The 25,708-nt window shown below is 41.2% G+C and overlaps 1 protein-coding gene across 1 annotated transcript in view; it reads left to right on the plus strand.

The window, feature by feature from the left end:
* The window catches only part of mtrr (5-methyltetrahydrofolate-homocysteine methyltransferase reductase), a 59,408-nt gene extending 38,112 nt beyond the window's left edge, over window positions 1–21,296 (plus strand). The window contains exons 12-15 of the mRNA XM_078429102.1: window positions 122–240; window positions 15,353–15,445; window positions 16,153–16,323; window positions 19,077–21,296. Coding sequence (XP_078285228.1) covers window positions 122–240; window positions 15,353–15,445; window positions 16,153–16,323; window positions 19,077–19,221 — 528 coding nt within the window. The 3' untranslated portion in view covers window positions 19,222–21,296. The remainder of the gene's footprint in view (window positions 1–121; window positions 241–15,352; window positions 15,446–16,152; window positions 16,324–19,076) is intronic.
* The last annotated feature ends 4,412 nt before the right edge of the window (window positions 21,297–25,708 follow it).

Raw genomic sequence — 25,708 nt, forward strand, 5'->3', positions numbered from 1 at the left:
AGATAACAAAGGAGGAAAGATGCTGCTTTTGAAGAAATTTTGTGGGAAGTAGCTTGGTTGATACATTTCACTTCAACTTCCAGGAAGAACTTCCTAATACTGAATGAACTTTCTGTTGCAGGTTTCTGTTTTCAGACGGCAGAACACGTTTTTCCGTTTACCCATTGACACTGCAGTTCCTATCATCATGGTAGGGCCTGGAACTGGTATTGCTCCCTTCATAGGTTTCTTGCAACACCGGTAGGTAGCCTGTTTTTGATAACATTATTTGGCATGAGAACCTGCTCTCAAAGAATGTGGAGTATATATTTAAGTGTGTATGGTTTACAACAGTTTTGATAACACAAATGCAGGAATGACTAGGGAGTATATATTTTCTTTTTTCCAAGACGATTATTCGAGCTGCTTTTGCATTGCTTGCAGCAACGTGGATAAATTTAGTTCGGCAGGCGAGGTTAATTAGACTGGCAAGGGAAAGGGGAAAAGGCTTTTGAAGGAAGTTGGCAAAAGGATAGTCATTGCTAGCAAAGATAGTAAGCAGTTACATAGAACAAAGGACAGCCCAGGAACAGGCCTTCCGGCCCACAATGTCTGTGCCAAACACGATGCCAATACCAACACTTATCTACCTGCACATTATCCATATCCCTCCACGTGACCATCCACAATTCTCTCAAATGTCACGATCGTATCTGCCTCCACCACCAACCTGGCAGTGAGTAACAGACATGCACCACCCTCTGTGTAAAACAAAAACAACAGCCCCGCAAATCCCCTTTAAACTTTTCCCCTCTCGCATTAAACCTATGCCCTTTATTATTTCCATCCTGGAAAATTAATAAGAAGGACAAAAAGGAAAAAAAAAGCAATTAACTACTTATACTGGATGATGTGACTTATTATGACAGAAACGTTGAATCTTATGGACATTTCGCCATATTATCCAAAGATCCTGCAAATTTTTCACCTTTACGTATGTTAAATTTCCCTTAGAACATATTTCTGAGCTTTCAGCTAATTCCCAGTCAAGCCGTTTGTTTAAAAAAAACATTATTCAACCTGCCTCTGGGATCTTCACTAGAATAACCTTTATAATGAGGAGATTTTCTACTGAGAAGTTTGATGGATTGATTGTAGTTTACATGTTTTCAGAGCTTATTATTCTCAAGTATGCGATTGCATTGGAGTGTTTAAAATATTCTGCTTGATGACTGTGAAATAAAGTGACGGGAATAGTCTTGGAGATTTATAATATTAACTGTATCCCATTTTTCAGTTTCTCTCTTGCCTGCGGTCTCATAATAAAAGTACAATAATTGAAGTTTCATAGTGTGCACGGTTCCTATGGCAACCATGATACAATGGCAGAAAAGCCTTGCCACAGAGGTGAGGGTAGGAAGGAACTGCAGATGCTCTTTTAAACCAAAGATAGACACAAAAAGCTGGAGTAACATTGCGGGACAGACAGCATCTCGGTAGGGAAGGAATGGGTAACGTTTCGGGTCGAGACCCTTCCTAGTCTGAAGAAGGGTCTTGACGCGAAACGTCACCCATTCCTTCTCTCCAGAGATGCTGCCTGTCCCGCTGAGTTACTCCAGCTTTTTGTGTCTATCTACAGAAGTGAGGGTAGAAGGGGGGTGTGAGGATGAGGATAGGTGTGTCTGATGAGGATGGTGTGGGCTCCACCACAAAGGATGGACTCCAATGTACAGTGAGGTGTAGGCAGGTCAGGAGTCATTGACATCAGCATGCGGTTCTGAACAAAAAGTGCATGGGAGGGGCGGCACAGTGGCGCAGCAGTAGAGTTGCTGCATTACAGCGCCTGAGACACAGGTTCGATTCTGACTACAGGTTCTGTCTGTTTGGAGTTTGTACATTCTCCCTGTGACCATGTGCATTTTCTCTGGGTGCTCAATTTCCTCCCACACTCCAAAGACATACAGGTTTGTAGGTTAATTGGCTTTTGTAAATTGTCCCTATTGTGTAGGATAGTGCTAATATACGGGGGGTGATCGCCCTTTGATGTGGACTCGGTGGGCCCACACTGTATCTCTAAAGTAAAGCGTGCCAGTGGATCATTTTACATAACGCCTCCCATCAAAATTGAGGCTGGCAGATGCTGGGTGCAATACATCATTCTGGCTACACAGACCTAGTAATCGTGGTCTAATTTCCGAATGTGTGGAATTCTCTGCCACAGAGGGCAGAAGGGCCAAATCACAGGATGAATTTAAGAGAGAGTTAGATAGAGCTCTAGGGGCTAGTGGAATCAAGGGATATGGGGAGAAAGCAGGCATGGGTTACTGATTGTGGATGATCAGCCATGATCACAATGAATGGCGGTGCTGGCTCGAAGGGCCGAATGGCCTCCTCCTGCACCTATTTTCTATGTTTCTAAATCCTCTCTGATGGGGTGTGAGTTTCTCTGTCAACAATAGTGAAGGTTTTGAGTCCCCGCAATGGATGAGAACTAGTTTATGACTAGTGAAGTCATTAGGTCTGTGACTGGTGCCGGACAAATCCCTGCTGGGATGAATACTGCATGGGCATGTCCAGGCCAATTGCCCATGATGTGCGTGTTTCACAATTTGGCATATGGTTTACTGTAGCATGACAGTTTTCATATAATTTGAGTAGATTTATAAATCATTTGGGATTAAGGTTGAAAGTCAACCAAATTGCTATTGATCAAGAATCACTAAGAGAGAAAATTGGGTGAGGACAGTACATTTCCTTCTCAAATGGAGATTAATGAACCAGATGAATTTTTACAAGTAGCAGATTTTTAATTAATTACCCAGCTGCTGTGGTGGGAATTTTCAGCTCCAGTGTCAGGATTTTAGCCAAAGCTCCTGTATTATTTGTTCATTAACATAATTGTGCCGCTGTGAATAGAAAACAGAATAAGAGCTTTAAATCTCCAGAACTTTATAAAGTGCAAAGCATTTCTTATTTGAAATAAAGGAAAGATAGGCAGAGCAGAGGAAAAGCATCCATTTTGTTCATACTGATAGTTGCCAAGAATTTCTTCTTCTGATTATTGGCAACACAACTGATAATAACATTTGCCTTGGAAATAATCAATAATACAGAAGTGCCATGCTTTTTTGTGGCATTCTGCAGAACTAATATTAATGGCCAGAATCTAGCAATGCTTGCTCCATTCGACTATGTTCCAGTATTTCAAGAGCGTTCCTGAAAGAGGATGTTTTTCCAATGTTCGCAATATGGATGGGAGCCCCCATACTAACAAGGGACCTGCTGTATACTGTAGCTAGTAACTTGGGAAGCCTGATGAAGACATCCGGTGGACATTTCAGTGGGTGGGTCGACAATTACCAACCCCACGGAGGTCAAGGTGAATGCTTTTCAATCACCTATGGCTTATGTTTAGTCATTTTTATCTCCAAATTACATGTTTTGAAAAGGAAAAGAAAGGACAAGTGTGGAAGCGGTCAGGTTTGCAAAAGAAAAGTGTTATTTTTATTTATTTGGCAATGGAGAGTTCTTCAAAAAGTAACTCACAGGAGTGGAAGGTATCACAAAATGCTGGAGCAACTCAGCGGGTCAGGCAGCATCTCAGGAGAGAAGGAATGGGTGACGTTTCGGGTCAAGACCCGTCTTCAGACAGAAGCATTACAGGAGCCAGACAAGTAGGTTCAGGTTCCGGTTGTGTTGGATGGTCAGAGTCTTCCGTTCATTACTTGTCAAGCGTTAAATTAAAGAAGATATGCCTTTATGATCTGAGATTAAGCAGTTATATATCTACAAGGCTTGGCACATCTACAATGCTGGGATGTGCCTTGGATCTGTGTTGGCGGAGAAGCAGATGATGAGCTGTGTGATGGTCACCTGCAGACTATGTCTGCATGTCCCTGCACTGCAGCACTGCCTCATCTGAATAATGTTATGCTGATGCAAAAGCACAATGTAGTTATAACAGGAGCAGTGAAATGGGCTTGGGTGCTGAGGTACTTTATTATTTGACTTCAGAGTTATCTGGGAGTCAGGGTTTCTGTTTGTGATGGATTGGCAATTAATCTTTGAAATCTCCACCAATCGTAACACGCAGTTGATTGAAATGCCTTGTATGGATGACTCTCCAAAAGATTTAATTATCTAATATGAGCTCTCTGTCCCATCCTGTTAATTTGCTTTACTTGTAATTTTCAGTTATCACCACTAGAGTTCTCCCTAGACCTATTCTATTTTGTACAATGGATTGTGACCAAGCAACTGGTATTTTTTTTATAGCAGCATTTAATGTGCAGAACATTCTAAAGAACATAATGGATGCCATGCAAAAGAAAGAAAGGTTAGAAGTGCTGAAGAATGATTTGGGATTTACTAAAAGCATCTTGTAGAATGGGTTCGATGAAGAAATAGGGGGTCGTAGGTACCTTTGTGGAATCAGAAGGGGGTCAGAAAAGGCTGGAGTGGGGAACAGAGATTTTGAGGGGGGGAGAGGTTGCAGGTCTGAAGCAGGGAAGAGTGTGAGCTAACAAAGGATTTGAACACAATATTATTTGTCTCCACACTCCCCCGAACATTCAGCATAGTTCAGTTGGGAAAGGATATTTTCTTGCAGCACTGTGGAAAGCCATTTAATCTACTAAGTCTATGCTTGGTCTCAGAGCAACCCCAACAATTCCATTTCCCCCAATTTCCTTAAGCTGGGGCACAACCCAAAACATAGACATGTCTTTTGCTTCCACTGATGCTGCCTTACCAATGAGTTTTTCCAGCATCTGTTTCTTTTAGTTCTCAATCCCATTTCAACAATGGGATTTTTTTCCTCCCTTCCCCTCCCTCCTACTCTCTCTCTCTCTCTCTTCTCCTTCCATTCTCTATCTCTCTCTTCTCCTTCCACTCTCTCTCTCTCTCTCTCTCTCTCTCTCTCTCTCTCTCTCTCTCTCCTCTCTCTCTCTCTCTCTCTCTCTCTCTCTCTCTCTCTCTCTCCTCTCTCTCTCTCTCTCTCCTCTCTCTCTCTCTCTCTCTCTCTCTCTCTCTCTCTCTCTCTCTCTCTTCTTCCACTCTCTCTCTCTCTCTCTCTCTCTCTCTCTCTCTCTCTCTCTCTCTCTCTCTCTCTCTTCTTCCACTCTCTCTCTCTCTCTCTCTCTCTCTCTCTCTCTCTCTCTCTCTCTCTCTCTCTCTCTCTCTCTCTCTCTCTCTCTCTCTCCCTCCCTCTCTCTCTCTCTCTCTCTCTCTCTTCTTCCACTCTCTCTCCCTTCTTCCACTCTCTCCTCCTTCCACTCTCTCTCTCTCCTCCTTCCACTCTCTCTCTCTTCTTCCACTCTCTCTCTCCTCCTTCCACTCTCTCTCTCTCCTCCTTCCACTCTCTCTCTCTCTCTCTCTCTCTCTCTCTCTCTCTCTCTCTCTCTCTCTCTCTCTCTCTCTCTCTCTCTCTCTCTCTCTCTCTCTCCTTCCACTCTCTCTCTCTCTCTCTCTCTCTCTCCTCCTCCTTCCACTCTCTCTCTCCTCCTTCCACTCTCTCCAGTAAGTAACTTGTATTAGCCAATTAATTTATCAGCCAGTATATCTTTAGAATGTCATCAGAAGCCAGCGATGTAACAGGGAGAACCTCCAAACTCTACTTTCCATCAATAGGAAGACGGAGTTTGTAAGGGCTGATGGAACCTTTGGGATGATTATGTCCAGAGAGAAATGTGCGAATGAGCATTTTGGCAGCAGATGATTAAGATAGTGGAAGATGTGACAGAGATGCAAAAGAATGGAATTTGAGGAGGACGATGAGATCAGCAGTTCAGGTTTTGAAAAAGCAGGATGTTTGCGAGAGATTGATGGAAGTTGATGGTTCCAAGGGTGGCAGACATGGAGTTTGCCCGAAGCTGATGAAAACCAATGGGTGGCGATGAGCACAGATGAAAGAATTGGAAAGCTATTAATTGTCCCCACCGCCTAATAATTGCTGGAATAAATTTCACTGAGAAGATTTGGACATCACATTTCAGCATTTTCCCAAATGATACTTTGCTGTGAAAATATGTTTTAGATTCAGAACCACGCAGTGCAGAAACAGGTCCTCTGGTCCAGCATGTCCATACCATTTGCCAGTCCTTGTTCTGTATTCTTCTATGCATTGGCAATTTAAGTGCTCATCGAGCTGGTACTTCAATGTTGTGAGATCAACTGCTTTCACCACTCACAGGCAGTGTGTTATAGATGCCAATGCTCCACTGTGTGAAAAAGTTCTTCCTCAGATCTCCTCATCATTCTAAACCCAAACCCTCTAATTTTATACACTTCTACACCTCTACTAAGGGGAAACATTTCCTTTGACTATCCTATCTCTGCCTCTGCCATTTTGCAGCTCTGGTTGGGGGGGGGGGGGGGGGTGGCAGGGGGAAGGGATGGTGGATACATTTCAAAGTATCTGGTGGTCAGTTGAAACCAATGCCAAGTATGAGTAATGCAAATCTGAAATTTGATACCATGGTAAAGCAGGAAAAAAATACTTCTCAGTTCCGCATGAGTGTTCTCATGAGTGAATCTCTTAAATTCTAGAGTTGGAAGGCACGAGCCAAATTTGCCATGTCAGTATGAGATGGAAGCTGCTTGGCAGTTTTGGCAGCCGGTGATTGAGATGGTTGAATCCGCGGTTATAGGAATAAGTCTCCATTGGTGACGTATTGATGGAAAGATTTGAAGTGAGGCAGGAAGACGATCAAGGGATAGCGTGAATGATAAAGGGGAGTTGTCAGCAGGTCACTGAGCAAGCGGGCAGACAATATGATTTGACAACCTATTACATTTAATATTTTTATCAGTGATTTAAATTCTCCAGTTAAGAAACTGCTTCCAGGGCCTCTAGGAATAATATAACGCCAGTCAATGATGCTGCAGTGTGATTGCTTTCAAAAGATAGCAGTTGATTCATGCTGAAACATAAAGTCCCTTTATCATTTTGGTTGATTGCCTCGAGTGCAAGCAGGTTTTATATGATACAACAAGTTCTGCGTCTATTTTAAAACAAGCCATTTATTTTAAAAATGACTTCATTTCACTGAATTGTTTGCAGGTTCCATAATCTACACACTGCAAAGACATACTAATTTATAATACACAGTGCCCACCATAATGATTGGGACAAAGACCCATCATTTATTTATTTGGCTCTGTACTCCACAATTCGAGATTTGTAATAGAAAAAATCACATGTGGTTAAAATGCACATTGTCAGATTTTAATAAAGGCCATTTTTATACATTTTGGTTTCACCATGTAGAAATTACAGCAGTGTTTATACCTAGCCCCCCCATTTAAGGGCACCATAATGTTTGGGACACAGCAATGTCATGTAAATGAAAGTAGTCATGTTTAGTATTTTGTTGCATACCCTTCGCATGCAATGACTGCTTGAAGTCTGTGATTCATGGACATCACCAGTTGCTGGGTGTCTTCTCTGGAGATGCTCTGCCAGACTTGTATTGCAGCCATCTTCAGCTTATGTTTGTTTTGGGGGCTAGTCCCCTTCAGTTTTCTCTTCACCATATAAAAGGCATTCTCAATAGGGTTCAGATCCGATGATTGACTTGGCCACTCAATAATTGACCATTTTTTAGCTTTGAAAAACTCCTTTGTTACTTAAGCAGTATGTTTGGGATCATTGTCTTGGTGTAGAATGAACCGGCGGCCAATGAGTTTTGAGGCATTTGTTTGAACTTGAGCAGATAGGATGTGTCACTTCAGAATTCATTATGCTACTACCATCAGCAGTTGTATCATCAATGAAGATAAGTGAACCAGTTTCTTCAGCAGCCATACATGCCCAGGCCATAACAACCCCACCACCCTGTTTCACTGATGAGGTAGTATGCTTTGGATCTTGGGCAGTTTTTTCTCTCCTCCATACTTTGCTCTTGCCATCACTCTGATATTAGTAAATCTTCATCTCATCTGTCCACAAGACCTTTTTCCAGAACTGTGGTTGCTCTTTTAAGTACTTCTTGGCAAACTGTAACCTGGCCATCCTATTTTTGTGGCTGATCATTGGTTTGCATCTTGCAGTGTAGCCTCTGTATTTCTCTTCATGAAGTCTTCTGCAGACAGTGGTCATTGACAAATCCACACCTGACTCCTGAAGAGTGTTTCTGATCTGTCGGACAGGTGTGTGGGGATTTTTCTTTATTATAGAGAGAATTCTTCTGTCATCAGCTGTGGAGGTCTTCCTTGGCCTGCCAGTCCCTTTGCGATTAGTAAGTTCACCAGTGCTCTCTTTCTTCTTAATGATGGTCCAAACAGTTGATTTTGGTAAGCCTAAGGTTTGGCTGAAGTCTCTAACAGTTTTATTCTTGTTTCTCAGTCTTATAATGACTTCTTTGATTTTCATTGGCACAACTTTGGCCCTCATGTTGATAAACAGCAGTAAAAGTTTCCAAAAGAGATGGAAAGACTGGAGGAAAGACTAGGTGCTGAGAGCTCCCTTATACCTGCATTAAGGAGGCAATTAAACACACCTGAGCAATTACAAAGACCCGTGGAGCCATGTGTCCCAAACATTATGGTGCCCTGAAATGGGGGGACTATGTATAAACAGCTGTAATTTCCACATGGTGAAACCAAAATGTATAAAAATACCCTTTAATAAAATCTGACAAGTGCACTTTAACCACATGTGATTTTTTTTTCTATTACAAATCTCAAATTGTGGAGTACAGAGGCAAATAAATAAATTATGGGTATTTGGCCCAAACATTATGGAGGGCACTGTACCTTGACAAATGTTGAATGTGGACATCAATGGCCTCTATCAAAATTGTTTTACTTTCCCAACATTTATGGTATTGTATTTTCAGTTCATTTTTTAAATACATCTGATGTTTTTTTACACTCATTCTGGATAAAAATCAGGAAAGCCAAGGTTGAAATGCCTGGTGGAAATCAGGACATTTCTCAGAGGTACAAGAATTTGCAGTGTTGGGTACCATTAGTACAATTTTCCCATGAGATTTTGTAGATCAGCATACAAAAGCAGTTGGATTCCATAACTAATATTTTGTTTCAATAGAATAATGAAAAATTGGTTCAAAGGCCAAACATCTTGATATGGAGAACAAAATAATGACGGGGCCAGCTACATTTGATGCTTATTGTTAGCACATGCGTATCAAACAATGGCATGTCTGAATATGATCTGAGGTTTTTCAAGAGATGACTCGTGGTAGTCACATCGACGTATTCAAACCAAACATCTGTGTAACTGCTATACTCATCTACAAAATCTATACTGTTAAGATAGATGTTTACATGTAAACATGAAATCTTGTATCTTGCAAAAAAAACCCAACCAAACTGGAAGACTTTCCAAGCCAGGAAAAGAACATGAGAACGTAGTTGGTCAAGGCCTATGGTGATTTTGTGCAAGTCTCCTAACACCATAATCACACAGGCTGGTCATTCTTCTGAAAACTTCCAATTGCAGGTGTGACAAGTAAAGTGGGCTTGTGGTTTGCTTAGTAAGAGAGGAGTGCGAGGTGAGGTTGGAAGAAATGACAGCATCAGGGATAAGGGAGATGGACAAATTATTATGTGGTGAGAGTGGGTTTCAGACAAGTAACTACGTGTGGTACGACATTTGGACAGGAAGAGTGCATGTCAACCAGGCAAATGGGTCTGGATCAGATGTTCAACTGTCTAATCGAGAATGGAAGGCATCAGTAACAAGGGGGAGGTGAGGGACTAAATTAAGGAAGATTGGAGAACTTATTTCCATGGTGAAGGATGTATTGGAATTCACAGCAGTGGAACAGGTAAACTCAATCCCCTTCAACTTCTGCCAAATCAGGCCTCAACCGTTTGGGCTTTGTATAAAAAAAACTCTGAGATAAAACTCAGCCATTTGGCGAGCTGAAGCAACGTGCTGCACTGTATCATTCCTGGCCCAACTTATTTCCATTAAGAGGTGCATGTACTATCCCAGTATTTCTCAGTAGTCAATTAATGTTTTCAGAATGAATACCTGGCTTTGTGGATAGTACAACATTCTGAAGGAATTGGTTTGAGAATCCATTACAAAATTGGAAAAATATTGAGAATTCAGAAATCACAAGTCTAAATGTTTGCAGACTACTGAATTACAGCAGCCAGAAATCTAATTGAAGATATGGGTCCAGTAACGCACAGCAGCATGCCTCTCTTCAGAAAAGATTGAACACTTGTTGATAGCATTGGCATTAAAGGACCTATTCTAGATAGATTTAATTGGTGCATGGCGTTCCAAAAGAAATAGTTGTAAACATGAAAAATCTCTCTTGTTGTATATTTGTGTAATGGTGGCCTCTACTTGTTTTGCAAAGACTTGCAGAAATCTATCAATGTTTTGTCACCCATCATTCTGATCAGCTAAAATATTAATGAATAATCCTGATTTTTGTGTATTAGAAAAGAGTTTTGTAGACATCTGAATTGTTAGGGTCCTGTCCCCTGATCCCTTCCACGTGTATTCGCCCTCCTCTTCACTCCTCTTCTCATTATCTGACACACTTTTGCCCCTGTTCACCTCTAGCCTTTGTCACTTACTCCACTCATCTGCCAATCACCACCCCCCTCCACCTGCATCTACCTATCACTTGCCAAACTTTGCCCCGCCCCCATCTCTTTCCCAGCTATCTGAAAAAGCGCTGATTGTCATCTGATCCTGAAGATTAAAGGGGACTTGGTTGAATGGATTCAGAACTGACTTGCCTTTAAAAGACTGTTGTGGTGGAAGGACAATAAGGCACCAGAGTAGAATTAGGCCGGGCAGCCCATCAAGCCTAGTCTGCCATTCAATCATAGCTGTTCTATTTTTCCCTCTCAGCCCCATTCTCCTGCCTTCTCTCCATAACCTGTTAATCTCCACTTTAAAAATACTCAATAACTTTAACCTCCACAGCCATCTGTGACAATGAATTCTACAGATTCACCAGAGTATGTCTAAAGAAATTCATCCTCATCACAATTTTGAAGGTACATCCTTGTATTCTGAGGCTGTGTCCTCTGGTTCCAGACTGTCCCATTACTGAAAACATCCTTTCCAAGCCCACTCTATGCATTACATTATTTGGTAGCTTTCAGTGAGATCCCTCTTCATAATTTTAAACTCCAGTGTGTATAGGCCCAGAGAGTCAATGCAAGAGGGGACTCGCATGCTCCTTCTACGTTAACCTAGTCATCCCCGGAATCATTCTCGTAAACCTCTTTGGATCCTCTCCAAGGCCAGCACATCCTTCCTCAGATTTGGGGGCCAAAACTGTTCCCAATATTCCAAATGTGGGTGCACCAGCACCTGATAAAGCCCCAGAATTGCCTCCTTGCTTTTATATTCTCGTCCCTCAAAATGATTGCTAGCATTGCATTTGCCTTTCTCACCGCCGACGCAACCTGAAAAATGAACCTTTTGGGGACACTGCACCAGCTCTCTCTAGACCCTTTGCATCTCCAATTTCTGAATCCTCTCCCTGATTGTTTTTTTGTGCAGATGAAAGTCCCACTTACATTTCAATACAGTAAGAAAGAATGGGATATAAATGGGATGAAACGGGTTTAATTGTGGGACAGAACACAAAACAATTCACATATTGAAAACAGCCAATGGAATCCTTGAAAAACATATTCTATTCTTGCTGCCTTTGTTCTTGAATCATAGAATAAATTTGTACAATGTCATAACTAAAACAAACTCCTCACGGTGAGGAGTAATACTTGTATCATGAACACGATGGGTAAAGGATTATTTGTATCTGTCATTGAAGGCACATTTGTTCCCATGGGGGTTTTCAATCTACGCAAGATTTAGTGATTTTTAACTTGACAAGATGGTTCGGTATTATTTCTCATTTAATAATAAGAATGTGTTTGAACATAACCTTAGGCCAAATTCAGCTAAATTTGCTATACACAGCATGGAAGAAAATTACGCGTCTCTACTATGAGAATTGAGCCATGTAGTTTCTAGGAAAAGAAAACAAAATTATTAGCAGAATGGGCATATGCTTGAAGATCGTTTTATTAATATTTCTCTTTAACCATACATTCAAAGGAAACCTGGGGATTTCAAGTTCATCAAGCACTTGACAAATAAGATGCAAGATGTAGGTTTTGAAAGCTTTATTTCTCTGGGGATTATTATTCAAATTCTAGTTGCCTAGAAATATGGCAGTAGGTGACAATTAAATTGCCACCCAGTGTTTGGTGAATAGCCTTTAGTATGTGCTGCAGAAACGGCTCACAAGAATATAAATGCTTAGGAGAGAAGGAGGCTCTCTGGCCATTTCAAGATTGCCCCATCTTTCAATACCATCATGGCTGATCTACCCTTGGCCTTGACTCCACTTCTGTTTCTGGTCCACAAAACCTCAATTCTCTGAACTCTTAAAAATGATCTACCTGCTTTGCTTTTGAACAGAAGGTTTTAGTTTTTTTAGTTCTAGTGTTAGAGATACAGCACGGAAGCAGGCCCTTCGGCTCAGCGATCCCTGCACATTAACAGTATCCTATACACACCAGGGACAATTTTCATTTATACCAAGCTAATTTACCTACATACCTGCACATCTTTGGAGTTTGGGAGGAAACAGAAGACCTTGGAGAAAACCCAAGCGGCCACGGGGAGAAAGTACAAACTCCATACAGACAGCACCCGTAGTCAGGGTCAAACCCAGGTCTCCGGCGCTGCAAACGCTGTAAGGCAGCAACTCTACCGCTGCACCACCGTGCCGTCCTAAAGAAGGTCTATCAGGCTGTTGTCATGTTCTGGATTTAATGTTGTCAAATCTGGTTGGAGACATCCCTGAGGATTTAATTATATATTCTTCTGAATCCCACCCCCAAGCCACTTTGCCAAGCCCAAATTCTTTTTGTATATAATAATTAGAGTTTTCATAGAGAATGAGGGGGAAATTCTTCTGGGTCTTTGCATCATTGTCCAAGATTTTGTTTTTTAATTCTGAGGCACTCCGGGATAACTCTGGAGGACAAGGAACCCAGTCCTGATATTTAAATGAAATAAAACATGACTATTGGATTGAATTCGTGGTCATCATCAGAAGGGGGTAGGTTTATTGTGGTTATGTGTACTGAGGTGCAGTGAAAGACTTTGTTTTGCATACTATCCAATCAGATCAGATAATACTATACCTAAATACAATTAAGTCAAATTCTAGTACAAAGGGTAGAGCAAAGGAGAGGATGTAGACTACCGAATATCCTCAGCATTGCAATGCACTAGTTTCATAGACAAAGTTAAATGTCCTCAATTTAGATTTAAATTTAGAGATACAGCGCAGAAACAGGCCCCTCCACCCACCAGGTCCGCGCCGCCCAGCGATCCCCGCACACCAACACTATCCTACACCCACTAGGAACAATTTTTACATTTTCCCAGCCAATTAACCTACAAACCTGTACGTCTTTGGAGTGGGGTAAAGATGAATCGAACTGTGCCCTAGCTTATGGACAAACTGTTCAGGAGCCTGATAATGGAGGGGAAGAATCTGTTTCTGAGTCTGATGGTGCATGCTTTCACCTGTCGCCTCTCAAAAAACTCAATGTAAGTTAGTGTGGTATGACCTGTGGACAAAGCTGTGCTGACTGCTTCGAAGTATGCCATTCTTCTAAATGCAAGAAATCCAATTCCGAAGGATCCTCTGCAATAGATTCCTTCCCAGCCAATAATTTATTGGATTATCTCTACTTCCCTTCTTTGACAAAGGAAAAGCATTGGCTACTCTCCAGTCCTCCAGGGCTCGCCTGCGGCTGTAAGAGATGCAAAGATTTTTGTCAACGCCTTTGCAATCTTCTCTCATGCCGCTCTTAATAACCTGGGATAGATCCCATTAGGCCCTGGAGATTCATCCACTTTAACGCTTCATGAGTCCCAACACAATCTTCGTCTCGATCTCAAACTGTCCTTGCACATTAGTATTCCCCACAGTGATCTCACTGTCCTCCATGTCCTTCTCTTTGGTGAATACAGATGCAAAATACTTGTTTAGTACCTTGCCTGCATCCTTTGACTCTAAGTATAAATTCCCTCGGTTTTTAAGTGTCATATGAAATGCCTTAGGGTTTTATTTAATCTGATTTGCCTGTGACTTCTCATGGTCCCCTTTAGCCTTTCCAATTGCTTGCTTGAATTCTTAATTGCCTGTTGAGTTCTTGTAAAATTAATGGCATGATACTGAAAAATTGAAAAGAAGTTTTCTCTTTTTTTTGTTAAATCTAATTTTCAGTGACTCAGATTTTTTCTGAGACAAAATATTGTGATTTTTCTTATATGCTAGCGGAGCTTTACAGAGAGTATAAGTGATACGGCCATGGGAGTTAGTGAGAGGATGTGGCTGGCAGGACTGTGGCATTAATAGAAGTATGTTGTGCTTACTGAAAGACTGCAGGTGGGAGGACTGCATGAATTGGTGTGGTTGAAAACACAGCCCGAGACAATTAGAATAATTTAAAAGTCATGGAAAGTTACACATGAAAGTAATCTTTAAATCAGATTTTTTTAAAAGAAATTTGAGGTAGAAACTAATTACTTTTAAATGTTTTGTTATTTTTTTTATGGAATGATGTTTTCTGTCTTCCAGGCTGCTCAGTAAGTTTTTAAAAAAGTTTTGCAGAAGCCAGATTTCCTCTTGATATTGATTTAGCTGATCTTACCTGAGGCAGAAGGAGGAGTTCTATATTTGACTTAGCATGTGTCAATAGGAGATTTTGTCTACTCCTGAAAAACGCACAGCCTCTCCAATGTACTGGCATGTTGCTGTCAACTGAAAGTGCTCGGTTCAGCTGCAAGTCTGTCCACGGAATTCCATGCACCAGGGAATTCCATGCACCAGGGAAAAACAAACATAGTTCAAATGAGGCACTGCAATAGTTGTAGAACAGCTCTCTGTGGTTAAAACAGTAAAATCACTGACAAAACCATTGGGACAGATAGCATCTCTGGCAAGAAGGAATGGCTGATGTTTCGGGTCGAGACCGGACCCTTCAGGTCTGAAGCAAGGTCTCGACTCGAAATATCACCCATTTCTTCTCTCCAGAGATGCTGCCTGTCCCACCGAGTTACTCCAGCATTTTGTCTCTATCTTCGGTGTAAACCCACATCTGCAGTTCCTTCCAACACTGACAAAACCATGTCAGTTTTGATTGCTTTCAATTATCTGCAACAAATATTTGCCTTTACTTTGAGCCTTTAATGTAGAAAAATATCTCGGCACAGGATGTAGATTTTAAACTGTGCCTTTGTGGTTGGGAGGCAGAAGGTCAATGCTGGAGCCTAGGACACTGCAGTTGAATGCTACGTGACCATCAATGTGGATTTTATTATTCATCAGTTTGCTTTTTGATTCAGACAGAAACAAAGAGAAGAGAATCCTGAGTGTACCTTTGGGGAAATGTGGCTATTCTATGGTTGCCGACATCACGATCGAGACTATCTGTTTCGGTAAGCACAGTGATTTTATTTTATTTGCACCAATGCTCAATCTTTCTGCTGTGGAGGATCCACTTACAGAGTAAACATAGTACACTGTTCCATCTACCACCTTTAACAAATTATACAAAATAAAATCACTTGATATTTTCAAAATATTACTCCTTCATCTGTTATTGGAACTAAAATTCTGCACGCACTTTACAAAGCTTGTTATTGTAGAATTCTGGTTGATTTTTTTGGTTTCAAATCGTCGGATGAAATTTCATTTGCAGTATGTTTTTTGGAATTGAATAGGGAAGCACTGTTAAAGCTGCTTCTTTCTGGGGTGAGATTTAATCAAACTTTGTATATATCCTCACAGAGTTTTCATCCTGAATTTCCCCATGTTCACGCACACTTGGGCCAGATTCAAAAGGTTGTTTTCACTGGTGCTTTGAACACTGGAGTCCAGTGGAGAAGTCTGGATGGTGACTGGGTCATGGGCACATGGTGTAGGAGTCCTGCACCTGGAACCGCCTTGGTAATTTTTGAAGGAAGCTGAGAGCAGAGTTTTGCCTTTCATGGGTTTTATCTGTTTGATAACTCGAGTTATTTGGACACATTTAAAAATGGGAATAATGGAAGTACCATCCTGGATACCTGCATGCATACACAGGAACTGAAATAAAATTAAGTACTTTAATGCCCCAAACTTTTTTTTTCTCTTTTCTCTGCAGAAACGAATTAAAGCATTTTCTAAGTAATGGCACCTTAACCCAACTGGAAGTCTGTTTCTCCAGAGAAGCTACAGATGGGAAACCAAAATATGTTCAACATTTACTCCAGCACTTGACTCATGTTCTCACAAAAGTTTTGTTGAGTGAAAATGGCTGTATGTATGTTTGTGGGTGAGTGAAATGGATAGATTCAAATTCTGTAGCTGTATGATTGCAAATTGCAGAACTGTATAGAATAGAGCATACAGTTTATTCCTAATTCTATCATCGGACAAATATTTATAGTTATATCATCTGCTAATGGTGCAATCTATTCCAAAAAGACGCAAAAAGATCTTATCAGCTGGTGGGTAGTTATTCTATTGAATTCATTCTTTTGAGGTAGATGCTATTGTCAACATACATTATTGAAAATGAATGCTTTGCTTTGTGGTAGGATAATTTTGGAATCCAATCTGAAACTGCTGAAATCTAATTTAGCTGAAAAGAAAATAAGCTTCCCTGATTCATAATACTATTAAAAATGAGGCACGAGCAAATAAAGCTTTAAAAAAATATTAATTGAATGATGAATTCTGAGCAAGGTAAATATGATATAATTAAAATGTAATAGTTTATTTTCTTAAACATTAATAAGATGACAATAAGGCATTAGTGACTCAATGCTCTATTACTGACAAGATGGCAGTAAGTGTGCTATCTGTAGTTTTAGGTCTTTTCATTCTGTAGAAAAGATGCCAATATAATAAAGAAAAAGTAATCGAGCTTGGAGGCCTGCCCGGGTATAAAATTACCCAAAGCTCCACCCGATGCATGTATAATCCTTCCATAACCATTCTCAGTCATAGTACAGAATATTGAGCCCAGATACTTGCATCAAACCAGACGACACGCACTTATGAAAAAGGTCCTCCAGTCTTTCTCGTGTCTCAACCATGCTCTGAAAATATTCCCCACCCACTCCCTGAGTAGATATTACTGCCTGCCTGGCATCAAAACAAAGTTGAAATAGATGGCTGAGCAAGCACCCCACAAGCCCCATGCAAAGTCCTGCCTGTACTCCCTTGCTGACTTTCACAGCCTGCCTCCAGCAGGCACTCAACCTGAACAACTAAGCCCGGAACAAGTATTCCCGGTGAAGTTCCTCCCCTACTTCCTGAGGAATGGATGAAAATATCTGACAAACATGAAACTAACATGGAAAAACATGCCCCAAGCATGAGCAACATGCCCATCCACTACCTTCCCTGGTATCAATGCAGTCACTGCCGTTCACTAAACCTGAAAGTAACACCCAAAAATTCACCTTGCTTTCCTGTATCGAGTTCCTCATCTGCTCCCTTGTCAAATGTCCAGCAAACAACATCACTACCTGCTGACACTGAGTCAAATCGAAGTAGATATTTATCTTGTCTCAACGTATGCCTGCCCGCAGATCCTACCAAACTCTTCATATCCATGAACCTGTCCAAGTGCCTTTTAAATGTTATAATTGTGCCCACTTCTACCACTTCCTCTGGCAGCTCATTCCATGTACGCGCCAACCTCTATGTGGAAAAAAGTTGCCTCTCGTGTCCTTTTAAAAGCTTTATGCTTTCACCTTAAACCTGGGCCCTCTATTATTAGGGCTAGAGAAAGGGCCAGAGCAGACTTTATCTGCTAAGGAGACTCAGGTCCTTTGGAGTGCAGGGGGCACTCCTAAGGACCTTCTACAAACACGGTGGTTGCATCGGCCATCTTCTATGGAGTGGTCTGCTGGAGCAGCAGCATCTCAGCGGAGGAAGGGAAGAGACTCGACAAGCTGGTCAGGAAGGCCAACTCTGTCCTGGGTTGCCCCCTTGACTCAGTGCAGGTGGTGGGAGAGAGGAGGATGATGGCAAAGCTAACATCGCTGCTGAACGACTCCCACCCCATGCAGGACACAGTCACTGCACTGAGTAGCTCCTTCAGTGACAGACTCCATCACCCCAAGTCCGTGAAGGAGAGATATAGGAGGTCCTTCCTTCCTGCTGCTGAGACTGCACAACCTGCACTGCTCCCAGCAGACGAGTCAACAATAACAGCTAAGAACACACAGAAAACTGATGATAATTTATGTGTTTTTTATTTATAATGAATGATCTCTTGCTCTCTTGCTATCCACTTTGCTGCTGTAACACTGTAAATTTCCTCGGTATGGGACGAATAAAGGAATATATTATTATTATTATTATTAGATTCCCCTAACCTGGAGGAAAAACTATTGTGGCTATTGACCTTATTTAAGCCCCTCATGATTTTATGTAACTATAAGGTCATCCTTCAGCTTCCTATAAGATCCAGTCTTTGCAACCTCTCTTTATTACTGGACCCACCACACGCAGTAATATACTTGTAAAATGTTTTGCATTCCTTTCAGTTTATTGGGAATAATGAATTTCAGCACAGAAATTGCCTTAGACATCGCAAAAACTGTGTATTCATTGAAAGTTGGTAAGATCTGATTCGGAGTATGGATTCCATAAATAACTTTAAAAGGGAGTTGCTCAGGTATTGAGGATGAGGAATTGAAACAAAGAAACATAGAAAATGGGTGCAGGAGGAGGCCATTCGGCCCTTCGGGTCAGCACCGCCATTCATTGTGATCATGGCTGATCATCCACAATCAGTGGCCTGTGCCTGCCTTCTTCCCATATCTCTTGATTCCGCTAGCCCCTAGAGCTCTATCTAACTCTCTTTTAAATTCATCCAGTGAATTGGCCTCAACTGCCTTCTGTGGCAGAGAATTCCACAAATTCCCAACTCTCTGGGTGAGGATGAGGAACATTAAGGACTGCGGTCAAAAGACAGGCATGGGAGATTAAATATGACTACTCTTTGGAAAGGTCTATGATTTCTAATGAGACTAATGTGCTTTACTGATTTTATTTTTATTCTTGCAACAGAGATGGCAAGAATATGGCTAAAGATGTGACCACTACTCTGACTGAGATTATATCGGAAAAGTTAGGAGTGAATACGCTGGAAGCCATGAGAGTTGTAGCCAGCCTTCGTGAAGAGAAACGATACCTGCAGGATGTCTGGAGTTAACGAGCCTTAAGAGGAGGGTACAAATCCAATTGTGTGATTTTATTTAACCTTTTATTTGCAAAGACCAGAGACATTTTTAACCAATGATAAATCTGGAAAGAACTATTGGAAAGATTTTTCTTAGGCAAAATATTTGATTTTTTTTCAGCACAGTTCCATGTTAAAGACATTAATTGAGGATAATGGTGGTCCATCTTCTCGATGAACATTGCTTTGAGAGAAGCAAATGATAAATGCTTGTGAAACATCTTTCCACACGACCCTCTACCAAATGCAAATGCTGCTTTTAAGAGTTGCTGAAGAGTCTTTTTTGCTCTTTAATGGACGAGTCCATAAAACAGTCGTTTCTCTCCCTTTCCATAGCCCCTAATGTCAAATTTGACAAAATCGATGTAAGTGTAATATTTATGCATTTTTAAGGTATGCCATTTGAAGTCTCTTTAATAGTGTTTAGTTATAGGCAACACAGAAATATAATTGAAGACTGCCTAGAATTCTGATGAGGTCTCAGACTCCAGTAGTTTCAGTACATCTGCAGCAGGTTATGCAAATTTAATTTTTAGAAATTCTCAGGAATAGTCATGACCATTGTTTTTGTACATTTTACCATTATATTCGTTGTGTTCTCATTATTCTACACCTTTGACCAAGGTACCAAATTGTTTTGGTCAGTCATTTTATTGAAAAAAACAGTGGTATTACAGTTTCCCTTGCCTCAATTTTATCATAGCTGCAAAAATATCGCAGCACAGAAACAGAACCTTTCTGCCCACCTCATCCATGTCAACTGCTATACATGTCTATGCTAATCCAACCTGCTTGCATTAGGCTCATATCCCTCAATGACTTTCCCATCTTAATATCTGTCAAAATACTATCTGCAGGTAAATGCTGTAATAACATCCACCTGGCAGTTTGTTCTAGATAACCACCACCCCTCTTTATGGAAAAACCTATTGTTCAGATTTCCTTTAAATGTCTCCCCTATCAACATAAACCTGAGCACACCAATTCTGGACTCTACTGCCTGAGAATATAAAACCAGGGATGTAATGCTATGGCTTTATAAGGCATTGGTCAGACTGCATTTGAAATATTGTGAGCAGTATTAGTCAGTCCCCATATCTGAGGAAGGATAAGCTGTCATTGGAGACGGTCCAGAGGAGGTTTATGAGGTTCACAGCACTTGGCCTCTACTCACTGGCGTTTAAGAGAATGAGGGGGACCTCATTGAAACTTAACGAACAGTAAAAGTCCTGGATAGAGTGAATGTGGAGAGAATGTTTCCATTAATGGGAGGTCCTATGACCAGAGGCCACAGCCTCAGAATAAAAGGACGTACCTTTAGAAAGGACATGAGGAGGAATATCTTTAATCAGAGGGTGGTGAATCTGTGGAATTCATTGCTGTGAGGCCATGTCATCGGGTATTTTCAAGGCGGAGATTGACAGATTCTTGATCGGTAAGGGTGTCAAAGATTATGGGAAGAAGGCAAGAGGGTGGGATTGAGAGGGAAGGATAGATCAGCCATGATTGAATGGCGGCGTGGACTCGATGGGCCAAATGGCCTAAATGACATGAACAAGATTCGGATTATCCTATTATCCATGCCCCTCAAAATTTTACAAACCTCAATAATGTCATCCCTCAGCCTCCTATGTTCCAAGAGGAATAAATGCAGCTTATCCAATCTCTCCTTACAACCATGGCCCTTCATTCTGGTGAATCTCTTCTGTAATATCTCTGTGGCCACCACGAAAACCACAGGAATGGAACAACCCATCAGTTCCATTCTTGCACCTACTTTCCTTCTCTAAGTTCAGCTCTCCATTGTTTCGCATCCACACACCTACACAAGGGGTAATCTACAATAGCCAGTTAATGTTGGAAGAAACTGGTGCACCTATGGGAACTTATGCAGCTGCAAGGAGCATATGCAAACCCCATACGGAATAAACCCAGGTCCCTGGAGTAGTGAAGCATCACTATGGTGCCCCACTTGTAACCTTTGTAATCCTGAAGCAATGGAAATAAACAATCCTTACTTATTTCATTACTTTCAAAGCAGCACAGCACATGCCTCATTTTAACATTTGAAGAGTTGATCACATGAAGATCAAAACGTCTGTTGATTTTTAATCAGATTACAAAATTCTTTAGGTTTGTGTTCCTGTGTGTCTATCTCAAAAAGTTTAAATGCTTTTAATTTAAAGTTGTATATTTAAGTTTGCTCTTTATATATGTCAAATCAAATTGTTTATTGCCATATGCACAAAAATTGTAAGGTAGAGGTACTATAAAAAATTGTTTGCAACAGCATCACAGACTTGGACAAATGCACTAAAATATAAATAATACATATTATTTAACATTTTTTTAAAAGTGTGCATAAAAGACAAGTGTAAGAGATGGTCGGTGGCGTTCCATTGTTGAGGTCAATTAGGATTGTGCAGTTTTTTTCAGGAACCTCATAGTTGTAGGAAAGAGTCTGTTCTTGAACCTGGTGGCATGAGACTTCAGAAGTCTGTACCTCCTGCCCGATGGTAGCTGTGAGAAGAGAGCATGGTGGGGATCTTTGATGAAAGACGCAGCCGCCTTGAGTCAACACCTCAAGTAGATGCTTTCGATGGTGGGGAGAGCTGTGTCTGTGATGGACCAAGCTGAGCCCCCTACTTTCTGCAGCCTCTTACATTCTTGTGTGTTGGAAATTCCAAGCCAGGCCTTTATGCAACCAAGTGGATACTTTCCACCATACATCTGTATATTATATCCAAAATCTTTTGGGATTCGTGCTTTCTTCATTTGTCTACGAGTTCTGCACATGAATGCTAGGCATGTGATCTCTTATAACTATGCAAGTTATATCGCAGTTATGAAAGAAGTTGATGTTAGCAACATGATGTTGGACAAGCTGAAGAATAATATACGAATCAAAAAACTATTACTGCTTGCAAAGTAAGTAAGATAACATAGACCACGGAAGCAATTCATGATTCAAACTGATAGCACAATCTCGATTTTGCAGTTATTAGTGAGAACAGCTGCACAGGTAATGTCAACTGGCTTATCAACAATGTCATTTTGCCTCCTAAGGAAATATATATGAGCAGTAAAGACAAAATGCGTCTCTTGAGCCAGGCTGGAAAATATCTTCACTGAGTCGTACTCCTGTAGGAACTGCAACACATGCTGACATAATCTTTTCCAAGGCCATAGATTGTAATTTGTGAGGAATTTCAATTGCAGTTTGCAACTGCCTCTATAATTCTGCATACACAGAAAGTAAACTGGATTATTATTTGACATTTGCTCTCCAAACTGGAGGTGGATATATGCACCAGCACACCGGAAACTAAGTTTGGGCAATAGAAATACCCTGTTGCACACACTAAACTTTGAATAGTAGAGCTCAAATATTGCTCTGATTTATATAGAGGTGGAGGTTGAAACTTCCCTTGTATGATATCTAGGTGGTTTTGGCCTTCAGCGTGATCAGAAGGAGGAGTGGGTTCAAAAGCAAGGCCACTCAATTGATGGAGGGATAGAGAAGAGCTCTGGTACGGTGGGCGGCACGGTGGTGTAGCGGTAGAGTTGCTGCATTACAGCGCCAGAGACCCGGGTTCGATCCTGACTACGGGTGCTGTCTGTACGGTGTTTGTACGTTCTCCCCGTGACCTGCATGGGTTTTCTCCGGGATCTCTGGTTTCCTCCAACACTCCAAAGACATTCAGCTTTGTAAGTTAATTGGCTTCAGTAAAAGTGTAAATTGTCCCTAGTGTGTGTAGGATAGTGTTAGTGTGTGGAGATCGCTGGTCTGCGCCGATCTGCGGTTCCCTGCGATGGGCCGAAGGGCCTATTTTCACGCTAAACTCCTGCCTGAAGAATAGCCAATAATGTGTCTATTTCCACCTAGTCTTACATTCATCTGACAGAAACAATGTATCCAGAGGATGAGATTTTACTGCAGTCTGCCACCAGCTGAGCCAACGTGCTTGTCACCCTTGGTCTCCAGATCATTACAGGCTAATTTAAACAACATTTCACAGTTTGCTGCCCATATTTTACAGTGGGATTTTAATCTTTGGACTGCAGACTTGAAACCAGAAAGGATAAATGACATTTAAGCATGCAGAGCAAGTGGGGGCAAGAATGATTGAATTGCGGGAGAGAAATAAGACAAAGCAGAAATAATATATTTTGTATTCCAAACATCAATTCAATTTTGAAGGAAAGTGATTTGTGCCAGCAGGGTTAATTGCCAATAATTATTACCTAACCAACATCATGAAAAAATATACTTTCACTTGTATGAGCTGGTGATTTCCCATTGCCAAATTATTGATATTTCACACCTTTGCTGCCACACTTCTGTTTGACAGCAAGTAGCAGGATAAAAAGAAGCAGCTGCAACTAATCTTGGGTGATTTGTTGAACAAACACTTTACAAAAAAGCAAACATTTGCTGCCTACAGTATTCATTAACTTAATAAAACTTAGAATACAAGTAGCATCAAATCTAGACACCTCTAAGAAAAAGCAAAACTGGCAGGAAGGAAAATGGTGGAGTAACTCAGCTGGACAGGCAGCATCTCTGGAGAGAAGGAATGGGTGACGTTTCGGGTCAAGACCCTTCTTCAGACTGAAGAAGGGTGACGTTTCGGGTCGAGACCCTTCAGACTGAAGAAGGGTCTCGACCCGAAACGTCACCCATTCCTTCTCTCCAGAGATGCTGCCTGTCCCGCTGAGTTACTCCAGCATTTTGTGTCTATCTTAGGAAAGAAATAAATGTGCCTAAAGTTTTGCCGAGGGAGAGAAGGCGTAGTTAACTTACTAAAAAATACTTTTCGTCTTTCTTTTTAAACAACGCTCTTTTGAAGTTCCAGAGTTGTGGGAAAATAGTAGCTGCAAATGTATGAATAAAATTGTAAAGTATTTTCATGTGAAAAAACTTAACACCTTTCTAACAGTCAAAACTGTTATGGACAATTAAAACTAGCAAATCATTTAAATGCAAGATACATAACAATACCTGATCCCTAGATAATACATTACCATTTGTAAGATTTTCTTCCATAAGCAAGGTGCATATATCAGCTGCCAGAGGAGCTAGTTGAGGCAGAAACTATAATATTTAAAAGACATGGACAGGAAAGATTGAGTGGGATATGGACCAATCGTGGCCAGGTGAGACTAGTGGAGATTGGGCAGCTTGGTCGGCATGGGAAAGTTGGGCCGAAGTGCCTGTTTCTCTGCTGTATGGCTCTATGACTCTAATCATTCATCTAGTACATCAATTGAGAACTGGCAAAAGAATGTTGATGATCCCTGGCCTTTTCCAATCCAAACCTCTTAAAATGTTTTGCAAATGAAGGCCAGTTAGTCCAAGCCCTTCATCTCTTCCCCCCTCCAGCACCAAGTCTCTGATAGCATCACTGGAATCTCTGTTAAATTACATGGGTGGATGTCTTAAATTCGTGTCAGTTGCATGGTACAACCTTGGCAAATGGTGACCACCCCACCTCTCCTCCCCAATCATCACAACCATAAATTCTGAATCTATTAAGATAATAATATAGTCGTCCAGAGTAAAGCCACAGCCCACCTTCTGGGTTTTTGTAGTTAGCTTTGCTTGAATAGTCTGCAAAAGTTAGTGTCATCATTGTAGTTTGTGCATTGTTTATGCCGACCATTAATCTCAATCCAAAATACAGCATTTTATAGACAATAGGTGCAGGAGGAGGCCATTTGGCCCTTCGAGCCAGCACCGCCATTCAATGTGATCATCCCTGATCATTCACAATCAGTACCCCGTTCCTGCCCTCTCCCCATACCCCCTGACTCCGCTATCATTTTCATAACATTCATATTAGTTCTCCTGCTCTGAATCAAAATTCAGCAATAAACAACTTAGCATTTTTGTGTAGGTGTTTTGTACGTTAGGTTTCCCTATAGTAGATCTCAGTCACATAGACTTATTCTTTGTCTTGGGGGCAAGGGGGTAAAGGGAAGGTATCAAGCTGCTGTTAAACCCTCATGTGGAAATGAAAAGGCCCATCTCTGAGCTTAGATAAAAGTGCCTCGTCTCTGACCTTCCACAGAGGGGCAAGTTACACGAGCCAAATGGGGTATGGATCTCCCCACGCTCCATTTTGGGGACTTCTGAAAGAGCTGCATGGCATTCAACTTTGACTTTTTACAGCAGCAAGGTTATCACGGAAGAACAATTTGCACGGGGCATCATGGATTGTTTTTCGTGTAACACATTGCAGAACTTACCTGGGAATGGGCTATTTCAGATTTGATGAAATGTAACGAGGTAGGATTAATAAGAGATCTTGTAGTTAAAGATCCTCCAAGAAACAGTGACCACCACCAGGTACTGTATCTGTAAACCATTCCCACCCGTGTCATTCCCCTGCTATTCCTCATTTCCAACTGAATCCACGTTATGGTCTATTCTATTAATACTTAACAGTGCACTAATACC

Source organism: Rhinoraja longicauda, chromosome 2 (genome assembly GCF_053455715.1).
Source record: "Rhinoraja longicauda isolate Sanriku21f chromosome 2, sRhiLon1.1, whole genome shotgun sequence".
Lineage (NCBI taxonomy): Eukaryota > Metazoa > Chordata > Chondrichthyes > Rajiformes > Arhynchobatidae > Rhinoraja > Rhinoraja longicauda.